This window comes from Chlorocebus sabaeus, chromosome 15 (assembly GCF_047675955.1).
Source record: "Chlorocebus sabaeus isolate Y175 chromosome 15, mChlSab1.0.hap1, whole genome shotgun sequence".
NCBI lineage: Eukaryota > Metazoa > Chordata > Mammalia > Primates > Cercopithecidae > Chlorocebus > Chlorocebus sabaeus.
In genome coordinates, this window is record NC_132918.1 from 91,761,312 (window position 1) to 91,779,571 (window position 18,260).

General features: G+C 42.3%; 1 protein-coding gene and 1 non-coding gene across 2 annotated transcripts in view; both read left to right on the top strand.

Moving 5' to 3' along the window:
* The window catches only part of UBXN7 (UBX domain protein 7), a 77,840-nt gene that overhangs the window by 39,042 nt on the left and 20,538 nt on the right, over nucleotides 1-18,260 (top strand). Inside the window, exons 4-5 of the mRNA XM_008009659.3 lie at nucleotides 680-745; nucleotides 3,097-3,209. Of these exons, the coding sequence (XP_008007850.3) occupies nucleotides 680-745; nucleotides 3,097-3,209 (179 nt within the window). The remainder of the gene's footprint in view (nucleotides 1-679; nucleotides 746-3,096; nucleotides 3,210-18,260) is intronic.
* On the top strand, nucleotides 480-584 carry LOC119626029 (U6 spliceosomal RNA). The gene has a single exon (XR_005242228.2). It is a non-coding gene; the product is annotated as a U6 spliceosomal RNA (small nuclear RNA).

Below are 18,260 nucleotides of genomic sequence, written 5' to 3' on the forward strand. Positions count from 1 at the left end.
TGCCCAGGCTGGAGTGCAGTGGCACAGTGTTGACTTACTGCAACCTCTGTCTCCAACGTTCCAGTGATTCTCCTGCCTCAGCCTGGGATTACAGGCAGTCGCTGGGATTACAGGCATGTGCCACCACGCCTGGCTAATTTTTTGTATTTAGTAGAGGTGGGCTCACCATGTTGGTCAGGCTGGTCTCAAACTCCTGACCTCAGGTGATCCACCCGCCTTGGCCTCCCAAAGTACTGGGATTACAGGCATGAGCCCCCATGCCCAGCCAATAGTAAACTTTTTACACAAGTTTCATCAAGTCTCTTTTAACTGGGCCTGAATTTTTTCGTTTGTAATACAAGGTGACTGAATGGAAGATGTTCAGATTAATTATACATGAATGATTTGAAAGTTTTTAAACTTTTTTATTTTTTGAGGGAAGGCACCATTATGAATCTGAGTGTTTTAAAGCAAGAAATACTGCTCGCTTCGGCAGCACATGTACTAAAATTGTACATGTACGAGACAGAGATTAGCATGATACAGAGATTAGCACGGCCCCTGCGCAAGGGTGACTTGCAGTTCGTGAAGGGTTTCATATTTTTTATTTTAAAAAAATACTTTTAGATGAGGACATTTTTAGAATTAAGTTTCAAAATTAATTTTTAAATTTTTCAATTCTGTTTTTTCTCTCTTAAAGCTCCTAAAAGACGACGGCCTGCACGTTCAATTTTTGATGGTTTCCGGGATTTTCAGACTGAAACTAGTAGGTATCTATGGACCAGTTTATCATCTCCCTCTTCTCTTCCTATTAAAAAGAAAAAGATGATTGCTGTTAGGCCCAATTACTTTAAGTTTTCACCTTATTTAAAAAGTGAAATTATGGATCCAGGATGTGATTAACTCTCCCCTGAGCTGAACTGTTCCAAATTCTAACCTATTTGGTTATAGAAAAATAGTAAAGGAGATGGAGATAATGTAGGAAATCTGGTAACTGATAAACTTAATTCATTTGTGAATAAATACTTAAAATGCTTACTATAATAAACTGATTTCCCTCAGGATCCTGATTTCTGTCAATGAAAGGACTATATAATGAAAATGGTTATTGTAAGAGATTGAAAAATAAGAGAAAAAGCCATACCTCCCAGAGCAGCCTATTAATATTTTGGTTACAGTTGTTTGAAATATTTTTGTGTGTAAGTTAGAATGAGAATCTTGGTCTTATACTTTTAGAGGATCTAGTATTGATTTAGCAATGGAATCCTAGAGAAAGGACAGTTATGTTTTTTTTTTTGAGACGGAGTCTCGCTCTGTCGCCCAGGCTGGAGTGCAGTGGCCGGATCTCAGCTCACTGCAAGCTCTGCCTCCTGGGTTTACACCATTCTCCTGCCTCAGCCTCCCGAGTAGCTGGGACTACAGGCGCCCGCCACCTCGCCTGGCTAGTTTTTTTGTATTTTTTAGTAGAGACGGGGTTTCACCGGGTTAGCCAGGATGGTCTCGATCTCCTGACCTTGTGATCCGCCCGTCTCGGCCTCCCAAAGTGCTGGGATTACAGGCTTGAGCCACCGCACCCGGCCTGGACAGTTATGTTAAGAGGATATATGAGAAACCCTTGGACCATGCTTGATTTTGTGGTTTATTTATAATGAGTTCATTGAGGCACAAATAGGTCTTGTAACTTTGGAGAGAATTAATGGGGAACCTGAACTGACTCAAGTCATCTGGGGAATCCTGTGTCCTCCCAGTGGAAGGTGACAACAGTGGTCATCATCTCTACTGTTAGAATCTTTTTATTATTATTTTTATTTATTTTTAAGATGGAGGCTCGCTGTATCACCCAGGGTGGAGTGTAGTAGTGCAATCTCAGCTCACTGCAACCTTTACCTCCCAGGTTCAAACGATTATCTACCCTCAGTCTCCCGAGTAGCTGGGACTACAGGCTTGTGCCACCACGCCTGGCTAATTTTTGTATTTTTAGTAGAGACGAGGTTTCACCATGTTGCCCAGGCTGGTCTTGCACTCCTGACCTCAGGTGATCCACACGTCTCAGCCTCCCATAGTGTTGGGATTACAGGCGTTAGCCACCGTGGCTGGCCCAGAGTCTTTAAAGATTGAGAACATAGCTAAAAACAGCAGATGAGGCTGGGCGCGGTGGCTCAAGCCTGTCATCCCAGCACTTTGGGAGGCCGAGACAGGCGGATCACGAGGTCAGGAGATCGAGACCATCCTGGCTAACACGGTGATACCCCCGTCTCTACTAAAAAAATACAAAAAACTAGCCGGGCGAGGTGGCGGGCGCCTGTAATCCCAGCTACTCGGGAGGCTGAGGCAGGAGAATGGCATGAACCCGAGAGGCGGAGCTTGCAGTGAGCTGAGATCGCGCCACTGCACTCCAGCCTGGGCGACAGAGCGAGACTCTGTCTCAAAAAAAAAAAAAAAAAAAAACAGCAGATGAATTTACATTGCTTTCAGAACTAGATAAATGTGGATGAAAGTTTTCCCCTATGCTTTTTGTTTTGTTTTGTTTTTTTGAGATGGAGTCTCGCTCTGTTGCCCAGGCTGGAGTGCAGTGGCGCGATCTCTGCTCACTGCAACCTCTGCCTCCAGGGTTCAGGCCATCCTCCTGCCTCAGCCTCCTGAGTAGCTGGGACTACAGGTGTGCTCCACCTCGCATGGCTGTTTTTTGTTTGTTTGTTTGTTTGTTTTTGTACTTTTAGTTGAGACGGGGTTTCACTGTGTTAGCCAGGCTGATCTCAAACTCCTGACCTCAGGTGATCTGCCCACCCTGGCCACCCCTAGAATTATAGGCATGAGCCACTGCACTCAGCCTCTCCCATGTTAATTAGTTTCTGAATATGTGAAGAAGTTACTTTGATTATGTGACTATTTTCAGTTAATTTTCTTTGTATCCTTGGAATAGGGAATTCCACCAAGTCTTAAGATTCCTCTTGTCTCCCTTTGCATTTTTTTTTTTCAGAGTCAATATTAGATCTTTGTATTTGAGGTCAAGCCTATTGACAGCAATTCCTTCAATTGACAGAAGTTTTTATTTTTTAATGTGATTCGTGATTATTTTATGGCTAACTGAAACTTTTTCATCCTTCTGTGTTATAGTTCGGCAAGAACAAGAATTAAGAAATGGAGGAGCTATCGATAAGAAATTAACTACCCTTGCAGATCTATTCCGGCCACCCATTGATTTGATGCATAAAGGCAGCTTTGAAACAGTAAGTTGTTGGAGAGTCAGTGCCTTAACTAGGAATGCTTTTGCATTTTCAATGCCTTTTAAAAAAAAATTACTTGTTTTAGAGGCAGGGTCTCGCTGTGTCATCCAGGCTGGACTGCAGTGACACAATCATAGCTCACTTCAGCCTTGAACTCTTGGACTCAAGGGATCCTCCCACCTCAGCCTCCCTAGTAGCTAGGGCTACAGGCATGTGCCACCACACTCAGCTAATTAAAAAAAATATTTTTAGTAGAGACAGGGTCTCACTGTGTTGCCCATGCTGGTCTCGAATGCCTGGGTTCAAGCAATCCTCCCGCCTCGGCCTCCCAAAGTGTTTGGATTATAGGTGTGAGCCACTGCACCTGGCCTTCAGTGACATTTTTTATTTTTATAAGAGCAAAAAAACATGGTCCGTGTATAGGGAATTGGCATTATAATAAGTATATCTACATGATATGCCTAAAGGTTACATTGATTTATATTTCTACCTGCAATATATGAAATATATTTCTACCAGCAAGATATGAAATATGTTTCTACCAGCAGTATATGAGATTGTTTGATGAAATCCTTTTATTACCCTTGTGTGGTGTCATTTTAGAATCTTTGCCGTTTTGATAGCTTTTTAAAATATCTCACTTGTTCGTGTATCTTTGACTACTACTGAGAATAGTGTGTGTGATTTGTTAGCCATTTGTAAATTGTTGATAGGTATCTTTTGCCTAAATATTTCTGTGCGGATCCTAGTGTGTTTGAAAAGAGTGTCTCTAATTGGAGAACACATTCACCCTCAGTTCTTCTTGGTTTTATCATGACTAAACCCAAAGAAACACTTTCCAAAGTAAGTTTACTTGGTTGTCCGCTAACTTACAGACTTACTGAGGGCAGAGGGAAGATAATTTTTTTTAATAATCCTTGGGACCTGTTCTCATGCATTAGGGGGAACACATTATATGTTAAATGAAGGAGTTTAGTAAAGATTTTAGATACTCGTCTGTTGTGGTGTTCACACAGCTTGCCTTTTCGTGTTGAATAGCATGTTAATGCTCTTTTGAGTTACAATAGCATTTCCATAGATGTAAATCACTTAAATTTCAGTTAAGTCTTTTTTTTTTTTTTCCTTGAGATGGAGTCTCGCCGGAGTGCAGTGGCACGATCTCAGCTCACTGCAACTTCCGCCTCCTGGGTTCAAGTAATTCTCCTGCCTCAGCCTCCTGAGTAGCTGGGACTACAGGTGTGCGCCACCATGCCTGGCTGATTTTAGAGACAGGGTTTCACCATATTGGCCAGGCTGGTCTTAAACTCCTGACCTCGTGATCTGCCCACCTCGGCTTCCCACAGTGTGGGATTACAGGCGTGAGCCACCGCGCCTGGCCTTCCGCGCTTGGCCTTCAGTTAAGTCTTACCTATTAGGATCATGTAGGCCAAAGAATAACTGCAAAATGTATATCAAGCCCAACAGGTGGCACGAACTACTACTTGGGAGGCCGAGGTGGGAGGATCCATTGAGTCCAGGAGTTCGAGGCTGTAGTGTGTGATGATCGTGCCTATGAAAAGCCACTGCACTCCAGCCTGGGCAACATAGTGAGACCCTATCTTTCCCTTTTCTTTCTCTTTTTTTTTTGAGACAGGTTCTCATTCTGTCACCTGGGATGGAGTGCAGTGGCAGAATCATGGCTCACTGCAGTCTCCAATTCATGGTCTCAATTGATCTAACCTCCCAAATACGTAGGGCTACAGACACCCACCACCACACCTGGCCAATTTAAAAAGTATTTTGTGGAGAGGGGGGTCTTGTTGTGTTCCCCAGGCTGGTCTCAAATTCCTGGTGTCAAGTGATCCTTCTGCCTTGGTTCCCAAAGTGCTGGGATTACAGACACGAGCTGAGACCCCATTTCTTAAACCACCGATGTATATCAGCTGTACATTTGAACATGTTATGATTATATTTTTAAAAAATTTGTCCTTCGATATACTTTTACACTGTCATACATGAAGTGTTTAGGAGAAGGAATTTCATTGTTAGCTTGTGTGTTAGTTTGCTTGCATTGCCAGAAAGGAATCCCTGAGACTGGGCAATTTATAAAGAAAAAGATATTATTTTGACTGACGTTTCTACAGGCTCTATAGAAAACATGGTGCTGACATCTGCTTCTGGTGAGGCCTCAGGAAGCTTGCAGTCATGGCAGAAGGCAAAGGGGAAGCCGGTGTAACACATGGTATGAGGAGCAAGGGGTCAAGCCATTCACGAGGCGTCCGCCCCCATGACCCAGACACCACCTATGAGGCCCCACCCCTGACACTGGGGATTACATTTCAGTATGAGATTTGGAGGGGACAAATGTCCAAACCATATCAGCGTGCTCTCCAGTTTCAATTTTCTGAATCAGAAAACCATGAAAGTGGTTTGGCTGCATGGAACCGAAAACCCAAATGATGATAATTTGTTGAAACAGTGATGGGTTTTTGTCAGTAATAAGCTTAGAGTTGAAGAAATTATTGGTGTTCGTTCATAATTTCAAAGATGTCAGGTTAGATGCCTGCTCAGTTTTCTTCATTTTTCCCTCATGGTCTCAACATGGCAGCTGCCTGTTCTTCCTAGTATTCTGGTGATAATACAGACATTGAGAGAGAGAATAGCAGCAAGATGAAAGGCAGAAAAGGATCTTAGTTTGTTTTGGCATGTTTTCTATTTTTATTAGCTTCTGAGTTGCTCTAGGACATGATGCAGTAACTAAGCTTGATTAATTTGGTCACTTTGGAGTGAAGAAGCAGTTACTCTTCTGCTTGCTCATTAAGGGAAAATAGGAATCTCTTTTGATGTTGTCCCCTGAATTGTAGGTTATATCACCTTTTTTGCCTTGTATGTCATGGCCTGTGTTTACTGCAGTCTTTTTTTTTTTCACTGATAATATTATGCTTAACCATCTGCAAGATTTTAAATGAAATAAACATTCCCTTCCAAAAGCAGGTATTTCATTATGGTTAATGATACATGTATTAGTTTTATAAAAATTAGGGAGATAACATGCAAAATTAAGTCATTGAAGTTTAGAAAGATAAATGTTAAAAATTAGAGGGATACTCTTTGGCTGACCAAGGAGGGCCCATAGGTTTGTTCCTCAATATTAGATGTGAATGTGAGCCACAGTTTTGCAGGTTTAGAAACTAGTGTAACTAGAGGTAGATCATGTCCAAGGATTCTTTCTGGCTCATGCTAACCAGATGAGAGAGACTGATTAATTCACTTGTTCACTCAATGCATATTTATTGAGTCCTTGTGTTGCAGGATCTAGTTTTAGGTGATGGAGAGTAAAGGTTTGACTGCATGTGAGAGAGACCGGGAAAAAAACAAACAGTAGCTTATTTATGTATTTGTTTATTTAATTATACTTTAAGTTCTAGGGCATATGTGCACAACGTGCAGGTTTGATCCATAGGTATACATATGCTTTGTTGGTTTGCTGCCCTATCAACTCGTCATCTATATTAGGTATTTCTCCTAATGCTATCCCTCTCCCAGCCCCCCAGCCCCTGACAGGCTCCAGTGTGTGATGTTCCCTGCCCTGTGTCCAAGTGATCTCATTGTTCAATACCCACCTATGAGTGAGATCATGGCAGTGTTTGGTTTTCTGTCCTTGCAATAGTTTCTCAGAATGATGGTTTCCAGCTTCATCCATGTCCCTGCAAAGGACATGAACTCATCCCTTTTTTATGGCTGCATAGTATTCCATGGTGTATATGTGCCACATTTTTTAATGCAGTCTCTCATTGATGGACATTTGGGTTGGTTCCAAGTATTCGCTATTGTGAATAGTGCTGCAGTAAACATACGTATACATGTGTCTTTATAGTAGCATGATTTATAATCCTTTGGGTATATACCCAGTAATAGGATTGCTGGGTCAAATGGTAATTCTAGTTCTAGATCCTTGAGGAATCACCACACTGTCTTCCACAATGGTTGAACTAATTTACACTCCCACCAACAGTGTAAAAGTGTTCCTGTTTCTCCACATCCTCTCCAGCATCTGTTGTTTCCTGACTTTTTAATGATCGCCATTCTAACTGGCATGAGATGGTATCTCATTGTAGTTTTGATTTGCGTTCCTCTGATGACCAGTGATGATGAGCATTTTTTCATGTGTCTGTTGGCTGCATAGATGTCTTCTTTTGAGAAGTGTCTGTTCATATCCTTTGCCCACTTTTTGATGGGGTTGTTTGTTTTTGTTTCTTGTAAATTCATTTTAGTTTTTTTGTAGATTCTGGGTATTAGCCCTTTGTCAGATGGGTAGATTGAAAAAATTTTCTTCCATTCTGTAGGTTGCCTGTTCACCCTAATGGTAGTTTCTTTTGCTGTGCAGAAGCTCTTTTGTTTAATTAGATCCCATTTGTCTATTTTGGCTTTTGCTGCCATTGCTATTGGTGTTTTAGTCATGAAGTCTTTGTCCATGCCTATGTTTTTATGGTTTTAGGTCTAACATTTAAGTCTTTAATCCATCTTGAATTAATTTTTGTATAAGGTGTAAGGAAGGGGTCTAGTTTTAGCTTTCTACCTATGGCTAGCCAGTTTTCCCAGCACCATTTATTAAATGGAATGCTTTTATTATTCAAGGGAATCCTTTCCCCATTTCTTGTTTTTTTTTTTTTTTTTTTTTTTGAGACGGAGTCTCGCTCTGTCGCCTGGGCTGGAGTGCAGTGGCCGGATCTCAGCTCACTGCAAGCTCCGCCTCCCGGGTTTACGCCATTCTCCTGCCTCAGCCTCCCGAATAGCTGGGACTACAGGCGCCGCCACCTCGCCCAGCTAGTTTTTTGTATTTTTTTTTAGTAGAGACGGGGTTTCACTGTGTTAGCCAGGATGGTCTCGATCTCCTGACCTCGTGATCCGCTCGTCTCGGCCTCCCAAAGTGCTGGGATTACAGGCTTGAGCCACCGCGCCCGGCCCATTTCTTGTTTTTGTGAGGTTTATCAAAAGATTAGATGGTTGTAGATGTGTGGTGCTATTTCCGAGGGCTCTGTTCTGTTCCACTGATCTATATAATCTGTTTTGGTACCAGTACCATGCTGTTTTGGTTACTGTAGCCTTGTCGTATGGTTTGAAGTTAGGTAGCGTGATGCCTCCAGCTTTGTTCTTTTTGCTTAGGATTGTCTTGGCAATGCGGGCTCTTTTTTGGTTCCATATGAATTAAAGTAGTTTTTTCCAATTCTGTGAAGAAAGTCGTTGGTAGCTTGATGGGGATGGCATTGAATCTATAAATTACATTGGGCAGTATGGCCATTTTCACAGTATTGATTCTTCCTATCCATGAGCATGGTATGTCCTTCCATTTGTTTGTGTCCTCTTTTATTTCACTGAGCAGTGGTTTGTAGTTCTCCTTGAAGAGGTCCTTTACATCCCTTGTAAGTTGGATTCCTAGGTATTTTATTCTCTTTGAAGCAATTGTGAATGGGAGTTCACTCATGATTTGGCTCTTTGTTTGTCTGTTAATGGTGTATAGAATGCTTGTGATTTTTGCACATTAATTTTGTATCCTAAGACTTTGCTGAAGTTGCTTACCAGCTTAAGGAGATTTTGGGCTGAGATGATGGGGTTTTCTAAATGTACGATCATGTCATCTGCAAACAGGGACAATTTGACTTCCTCATTTCCTAATTGACTACCCTTTATAAATTTGTCTTGCCTGATTGCCCTGGCCAGAACTTCCAAAACTGTGTTGAATAGGAGTGGTGAGAGAGGGCATCCTTGTCTTGTGCTGGTTTTCAAAGGGAATGCTTCCAGTTTTTGCCCATTCAGTGTGATATTGGCTGTGGGTTTGTCATAAATAGCTCTTATTATTTTGAGATACATTCCATCTGTACCTAGTTTATTGAGAGTTTTTAGCATGAAGGGCTGTTGAATTTTGTCAAAGGCCTTTTCTGCATCTATTGAGATGATCATATGGTTTTTGTCATTGGTTCTGTTTATGTGATGGATTATGTTTATTGATTTGCATATGTTGAACCTGCCTTGTATCCCAGAGATGAAGCTGACTTGATCATAGTGGATAAGCTTTTTGCTATGCTGCTGGATTCGGTTTGCCAGTATTTTTTTGAGGATTTTCGCATCAATGTTCATCAGGGATGTTGGTCTAAAATTATCTTTTTTTGTTGTGTCTCTGCCAGGCTTTGGTATCAGGATGATGTTGGCCTCATAAAATGAGTTAGGGAGGATTCCCTCTTTTTCTGTTGATTGGAATAGTTTCAGAAGGAATGATACCAGCTCCTCCTTGTACCTCTGGTAGAATTTGGCTATGAATCCATCCAGTCCTGGACTTTTTTTGGTTGATAGGCTATTAATTATTGCCGCAATTTCAGAGCCTGTTGTTGGTCTATTCAGAGATTCAGCTTCTTGCTGGTTTAGTCTTGGGAGGGTGTATGTGTCCAGGAATGTATCCATTTCTTCTAGATTTTCTAGTTTATTTGCATAGAGGTGTTTATAGTATTCTCTGATGGTAGTTTGTATTTCTGTGGGATTGGTGGTGATATCCCCTTGATCATTTTTTATTGCGTCTATTTGATTCTTCTCTCTCTTCTTTATTCTTGTTAGCGGTCTATCAATTTTGTTGATCTTTTCAAAAAACCAGCTCCTGGATTCATTGATTTTTTTTTTGCAGGGTTTTTTGTGTCTCTGTCTCTTTCAGTTCTGCTCTGATCTTAGTTATTCCTGGCCTTCTGCTAGCTTTTGAAAGTGTTTGCTCTTGCTACTCTAGTTCTTTTAATTGTGATGTTAGGGTGTCAATTTTAGATCTTTCCTCTTGTGGGCATTTTGTGCTATAAATTTCTCTCTACACACTGCTTTAAATGTGTCTCAGAGATTCTGGTACGTTGTTTCTTTGTTCTCATTGGTTTCAAAGAACATCTTTATTTCTGCCTTCATTTCGTTATTTACCCAGCAGTCATTTAGGAGCAGGTTGTTCAGTTTCCATGTAGTTGTGCAGTTTTGAGTGAGTTTCTTAATCCTGAGTTCTAATTTGATTGCGCTGTGGTCTGAGAGACAGTTTGTTATGATTTCTGTTCTTTTACATTTGCTGAGGAGTGCTTTACTTCCAACTATGTGGTCAATTTTGGAATAAGTGCGATGTGGTGCTGAGAAGAATGTCTATTCTGTTGACTTGGGGTGGACAGTTCTGTAGATGTCTATTGGGTCTGCTTGCTGCAGAGATGAGTTCAGGTCCTGGATATCCTTGTTAACCTTCTGTCTCGTTGATCTGTCTAATATTGACAGTGGGGTGTTAAATTCTCCCATTATTATTGTGTGGGAGTCTAAGTCTCTTTGCAGGTCTCTAAGGACTTGCTTTATGAATCTGGGTGCTCCTGTATTGGGTGCATATCTGTTTAGGATAGTCAGCTCTTCTTGTTGAAGTGACCCCTTTACCATTATGTAATAGCCTTCTTTGTCTCTTTTGATCTTTGTTGGTTTAAAGTCTGTTTTATCAGAGACTAGGATTGCAACCCCCGGGTTTTTTTTTTTTTTTTTTTTTTTTTTTTTTGGCTTTCCATTTGCTTGGTAGATCTTCCTCCATCCTTTTATTTTGAGCCCGTTTGCGTCTTTGCACGTGAGATAGGTCTCCTGAATACAGCACACTGATGGGTCTTGACTCTATCCAATTTGCCAGTCTGTGTCTTTTATTTGGGGCCTTTAGCCCATTTACATTTAGGGTTAAGATTGTTGTGTGTGAATATGATCCTGTCATTATGACGTTAGCTGGTTATTTTGCTCGTGAGTTGATGCATTAGTGCTTCCTTTAGGAGCTCTTGTAGGGCAGGCCTGGTGGTGACAAAATTTCAGCATTTGGTTGTCTGTAACGGATTTTATTTCTCCTTCACTTATGAAGCTTAGTTTGGCTGGATATAAAATTTTGGGTTGAAAATTCTTTTCTTTAAGAATGTTGAATATTGGCCCCCACTCTCTTCTGGCTTGTAGGGTTTCTGCTGAGAGATCTGCTGTTAGTCTGATGGGCTTCCCTTTGTGGGTAACTTGACCTTTCTCTCTGGCTGCCTTTAACACTTTTTCCTTCATTTCAATCTTGGTGAATCTGACAGTTGATGTGTTTTGGGGTTGCTCTTCTCGAGGAGTATCTATGTAGTGGTCTCTGTATTTCCTGAAATTGAATGTTGGCCTGCCTTCCTAAGTTGGAGAAGTTCTCCTGGATAATATACTGAAGAGTGTTTTCCAACTCGATTCCATTCTCCCCATCACTTTCAGGTACACCAATCGAATGTAGATTTGGTCTTTTCACATAGTCTCATATTTCTTGGAGGCTTTGTTTGTTTCTTTTTACTCTTTTTTCTCTAACCTTGTCTCCTCGCTTTATTTCAGTAATTTGATCTTCAATCACTGATACCCTTTCTTCCACTTGATCAAATCAGCTATTGAAGCTTATGCATGCGTCACGAAATTCTCATGCCATGGTTTTCAGCTCCATCAGGTCACTTAAGGTCTTCTCTACACTGTTTATTCTAGTTAGCCATTCGTCTAATCTTTTTTCAAGGTTTTTAGCTTCCTTGCAATGGGTCCGAACATCCTCCTTTAGCTCGGAGAAGGTATAACCAACCTTCTGAAGCCTACTTCTGTCAACTTGTCAAAGTCATTCTCCGTCCAGCTTTGTTCTGTTGCTGGCGAGGAGCTGCGATCCTTTGGAGGAGAAGAGGCACTCTGGTTTTTAGAATTTTCAGCTTTTCTGCTCTGGCCTCTCCTCATCTTTGTGGTTTTATCTACCTTTGGTCTTTGATGTTGGTGACCTACAGATGGGGTTTTGGTGTACATGACCTCTTTTTTTGATGTTGATGCTGTTCCTTTCTGTTTGTTAGTTTTCCTTCTAACAGGTCCTTGAGCTGTAGGTCTGTTGGAGTTTGCTGGAGTTCCACTCCAGGCCCTGTTTGCCTGGGTATCACTAGTGGAGGCTGCAGAACAGCAAATATTGCTGCCTGATCCTACCTCTGGAAGCTTCGTCCCAGAGGGGCAGCCGCCTATATGACGTGTCTGTTGGCCCCTACTGGGAGGTGTCTCCCAGTTAGGCTACACGAGGGTCAGGGACCCACTTGAGGAGGCAGTCTGTCCTTTCTCAGCACTCAAATGTCATGCTGGGAGAACCACTGCTCTCTTCAGAGCTGTCAGACAGGGACGTTTAAGTCTGCAGAAGTTGTCTGCTGCCTTTTGTTCTGCTATGCCCTGCCCACAGAGGTGGAGTTTAGGGGCAGTAGGCCTTGTTGAGCTCTGCCCAGTTGGAGCCTCCCAGCCACTTTGTTTACCTGTTCAAACCTCAGCAATGGCGGATGCCCCTCCCCCAGCCAGGCCTGCTCCTTGCAGACTGCCACGCTAGCAGTGAGCAAGGCTCCGTGGGCGTGGGACCCACTGAGCCAGGCACGGGAGAGAATCACCTTGTCTGCCGCTTGCTAAAACCTTGGGAAAAGCACAGTATTGGGTGGGAGTGCTCCGTTTTTCCAGGAGGTCTGTCACGGCTTCCCTTGGCTAGGAAAGGGAAATCCTCCAACCCCTTGTGCTTCCCAGGTGAGGTGATGCCTTGTCCTGCTTCAGCTCGCCCTCCGTGGGCTGCACCCACTGGCCAACTAGTCCCAGGGAGGTGAACCGGGTACCTCAGTTGGAAATGCAGAAGTCATCCATCTCTGCGTTGATCGTGCCGGGACCTGCAGGTGGAGCTGTTCCTATGCGGCCGTCTTAGAATGTCCCACCACAAACAGCAGCTTCAGAGCTTCAGCAGGTAGAGTCCAGACCGTCAGCAGGACTCGCTGTGTGAAGTGATCAGAGCTGCAGAATTTTTTCTGTCTTGCTCTGCCATCCCCTGTGTCTTGCTTGCCCTTGTCTGCATGATTCAAGTTGGCTTACCACCACATTTGCTTACTAAACAGCATGGAAGGCTGCTCTGCCTATGGAGTAACCGTTCTTCATTCCTTCACATTCTGAATAAACCTGCTTTCACTTTATAGACTCGCCCTGAATTCTTTCCTGTGCTAGGTCCAAGAACCCTGTCTTGGGATCTGGGTCTGGACCCCTTTCTGGTAACATCGTTCTGGCAACCACAGAAGGGTCAATACTGAGGAAACCCCCAACCCAAAGGCTAACTTTGATGCCACCTTCTGTTGGGACTCGAGTTACAAATGGTGCTCGCCATACAGATGCTTTCAGACTGAGGTCCTGTCTATTCTGAATGCAAGAGGTCTAATAGGCAGGAATATCATCATCCCTGTTAAGCATGAAGAAGTTACAGAAGATGAATCTTTCTCCCTCTGCAACCCTTAGGATTAAGGGTTCTCTTAAAGGGAGGGAGGAACTGTCAGAAGCATTTAAAACAGAGTGACTCCATTTTTTTTTTTTTGAGATGGAGTCTTGCTCTGCTGCCCGGGCTGGAGTGCAGTGGCCAGATCTCAGCTCACTGCAAGCTCCGCCTCCCAGGTTTATGCCATTCTCCTGCCTCAGCCTCCCGAGTAGCTGGGACTACAGGCGCCCACCACCTCGCCCAGCTAGTTTTTTGTATTTTTTAGTAGAGACGGGGTTTCACCATGTTAGCCAGGATGGTCTCGATCCCCTGACCTCATGATCCGCCCGTCTTGGCCTCCCAAAGTGCTGGGATTACAGGCTTGAGCCACCGCGCCCGGCCAGCGACTCCATTTTGAATAGGGGCTCGGTAAAATAAGGCTGAGACCTAGTGGGCTACATTCCCAGACGGTTAGACATTCTCAGTCATGGGATGAGATAGGAGGTCAGCACAAGAAACTGATCATGAAGACAGTGCTGATGAAACATGTTGCAGTAAAGAAGTCGGCTAAAATCCACCAAAACCAACATGGCAATGAGAGTGACCTGGTCATGCTCACTGCTCCACTCCCACCAGCACTCTGGCAGTTTACAAATGCCATGGCAACATCAGGAAGATGCCGTATATCCTCTAAAAAGGGGGAGGAGCCCTCAGTTCCTAGAACTGCCCAACCTTTTCCTGGAAAACTCATAAGTAATCCACTCCTTGATTAGCATGTAATCAAGAAATAAACATAAAAATTGGCAACCAGCAGCCCTTGGGCTGCTCTGCCTCTGGAATAGCCATAGTTTATTCCTTTACTTTCTTAATAAACTTGCTTTCACTTAAAAAAAAAAAATAAACAGCATGGAAGAGGGAAGCACTGATAAGGGTACACATTTCCCTTTAAAGGAACAACCTATGTACACAGCACTTCTATTACATTCCATCTACTATAATTTGGCAGCATAGCTACACCCATTTGCAAGGGACACTAGGAAATCCAGATGCTTAGTTAAAAATTGGAGGTTTTATAAGTAAGAGGGACAAGGGGAGAATGGGTTATTTGGTACCGATAAGCAGTTTCTGCCACAGGGAGATGGTGGTAAATTATATAAAACCCTTGCCATTGTAGCGTTTATAATCTAGTAGGAGAAACAGACTATAAACAATGTAAAACAAACATACACAAACACATATATATAGTAACAGTGAATACATGTGTTTATCTTTGATGGAGAGAGAGTGTGACATTCATTTCAAGTTACAGTAGTTGCTTGGAGAAAGAATAAAATATGCCAGGACGCAGTGACTCATGCCTGTACCAATCCTAGCAGTTTGGTGGGAGGCTGAAGGGAGTAGATCACTTGAGCCCAGGAGTTCAAGAGCAGCCTGGGCAATATGGTGGAACCCTGTCTCTACAAAAAAATAGAAAAAAATCGGCTGGACATGATGGGTGCAGACCTGTGGTCCCAGCTATTCAGGAGGCTGAGGTGGGAGGATCGCTTGAGCCCAGGAGGCTGAGGCTGCAGTGAGCTGTGGTGGTGCCATTGCCCTCCACCCTCAGCAACATAGTGAGACCCTGTCTCAAAAGAAAAAGGAGAATAAAATACAATAAGGGAAGGAGAGGGGGGGCTGTTTTTTGTTTGTTCAGGGCCATTTTATGTGTGTGGTCTGAATTGAGTTAAGCATCTGGAAATTTGTAGTGTCCTTTGCAAGTAGATGTGTCCATGTTGCCAAATTCTGTTTCTTCTTACAGCTAAATTGAAAGCCAGGTTGATTTCATAGGTTCCACATGTGTTAGTAATTGTGAGGAGAAAGGACTGTATTAGGAAGATTAGAGAAGATTTCTGAAAGGATGAGATAGGAATAGAAGCCTTAGTGAAGCGAGGGAATACGAACGGTAGGGAGGTCTGAGGGAAGAGTAGATAATGCAGTGTGGACATACTGATGTTGGAAAGAGCTGGCACAGTCAAGAAAACCAGCTGAGTGAGCCAAACACTGAGGCCAAATGGTCTGACCTGGGCAAGGGAACGTTTCCTTTGTTTTCTTTCCCCACCATCCTGTAAGCTGTGTGAACACAGGGACTTTGTTTTCTTGACTGTTATGTGTCCACAGGGCCTAAAACAGTTCAATTAGCCTTGATGAAATCGTGATTATGCCAGAAAGAATATTGTGCAGAAAGAATCAGAATAATTTCTGTAATCCTCCCTCCCTCCCTCCCTTCCTCACGATCTAAACTCACTGCAGCCCCAACTTCTGGGCTCAAGTGATCTGCCCACCTCAGCCCCCCAAGTAGTTGGGATTATGGGCACGTGCACCATGCCTGGCTAAATTTTGTATTTTTTATAGAGATGAGGTTTTGCCATGTTGCCCAGGTTGGTCTTGAACTCCTGAGCTCCAATGGTCAACCGGCCTTGGCCTCCCAGAGTTCTGGGATTACCGGTGTGAGCCACGGAACCCGGCCAATATTTCTAATTTCATGAGAGAAAAAAAAACCCCACATTTTAAATTGGTATCCCATTACATGTGCACCTAGCCCTAAGAGTATTTTGTTAATTTCAAAAGTATTTAGTATAAATGCAAGTTAAAATACGTAGCCGAAAATGTGAAGAAGAGCCTACTTAGTAACTAATTTTTTTTTTCTTTTTCTTTTTCTTTTTTGACAGAGTCTTGCTCTGTCACCCAGGCAGGAGTGCAGTGGCGTGATCTCGACTCACTGCAACCTCCGCCTCCTGGGTTCAAGTGATTCTCCTGCCTCACCCTCCCGAGTAGCTGCGACAACAGGCACACACCACCACTCCCAGCTAATTTTTGTGATTTTAGTAGAGACAGGGTTTCACCATATTGGTCAAGCTGGTGTCAAACTCCTGACCTTAGGTGATCCACCCACCTCGGCCTCCCGAAGTGCTGGGATTACAGGAGTGAGCCACCGCACCTGGCAATATATAACATTTTTCTGATTAAACTTATATATTGTTTACATTTAATTTTATTCAAATTAGACAAATCATTGAAATTTATAAAATGAATAAGGAAAAATGAAATTGTAATTTCCATTTCCATAAAAAAGTACTGTGTATATTTTAATATATTTTCTTCTTGACTTTATGTATATATATTTACTGAAACATACTAAATTTGTTCAAATCGTACATTTTCGTTTCTTTTTTTGAGGCAGTCTTGCCCTGTTGCCCAGGCTGGAATGCAGTGGCATGATCCCAGCTCACTGCAACCTCTGATTCAAGCAATTCTTGTGCCTCAGCTACCCAAGTAGATGGGATTACAGGCATGCACCTCCACCCTCGTCTAATTTTAGTGTTGTTAGTAGAGATGAGGTTTCGCCGTGTTGGCCAGGCTGGTCTGGAACTCTTGGGCTCAAATGATCAGCCCACCTCAGCCTCCCAAAGTGTTGGGATTGCAGGCGTGAGCCACTGCACCCGGCCTATTCAAGACTCTTTTATTCCCTCCCAATATTGTTGTTTTGTTTGAAAATTGTGTCTTTGGACCCTTCCTTTTAGCAGTAACAACTTTTTAACAGTATCTTCAGTGTGGTTAGTATCATTTCCAAGTTTCTTTTGCTAGTATTAGGTTTCTCCCCCATTGGAAGCTTCATGAAGGCAGGAATTTTTATGTTTTAGAACTGCTATAAGTTCAGTATCTCTAACTGTACCTGAAACATGATGAGTACTCAGTATTTGTTGAATGAATAAATCTGAGCTAATGAAAGCATGAATGTGAGTAAACAAATTTTTAAAAGCACACACACAAAAAAAGACTTCCATTTTAAACTCTGGACTTTTATTCATTTTCAGTTTTGTACATTTTTTTCTTGTCAGTGTTTTTGGGGCAGACTTCTGTAAATTTACCCTGTTATAGGAATATATGCTCTCTAGTCTGTCTCTAGAATGTATGGTCATTTTTCCGTTTATTTTCAAATACTGTTTCTGTAGTTAAAGCAGCTTAATTATTCATTTATCATTCACTTTTTAAATCTTTGTCCTATAAGGAAGTAAATGGAAATATTACTTCCTATAAGCAAGAAATTATTATATTTGTATATTTTAAAATAAGCCTTTGACCAGTTAAATGCAGCTTCCTGGCTCAATATGAGTGATATTTCTTCTTAGACCTTGGGTTTTCGCCCATGGAATCAGTAAGCAAATATTAGAAGATCATATATTCTGGGGCTGAGTGGGGTGACTGACACCTGTAATCCCAGGACTTTTGGAGGCCAGGGCAGGAGGATCATTTGAGGTTAGGTGTTCCAAACCAGCCTGGCCAACATAGTGAAACCCCCATCTCTACAAAAAAATGTAAACAACAAAAAAAGAAAATAATTTATTCTGGGGGATTCATACAAAAAAAGCTATTTGTGAGATGATGTTAACTTTCTTAAAACAGAAGATATTCTCCGTCTTACATTTTTCAATACCCACAAAATGATGTCCAGTGTGTTCTTGGATTGTTATTACACCAAATTCATTGATTCGTAAGATTTTCCCATGTCACACTGATTTGGAGAAGAATATTGTTCTAGGATAAAGTTATTCCAAAACTATGGTTTTGTGTCACTGTTCTTTCCTAGGCAGAGATTTGAGGCAGCATTTATTTGCTCATTTGCTTTTCTGCCATTGTTTTCCACTCAGCAGCATTTCATGGGTCTTTATGCTGACAAGGGACTGACAGGCAAAAGGCACACACTAATGATTGGTATATTGATATTTGTGGTATGAATCGTAGAGTTGTTTGGGGAT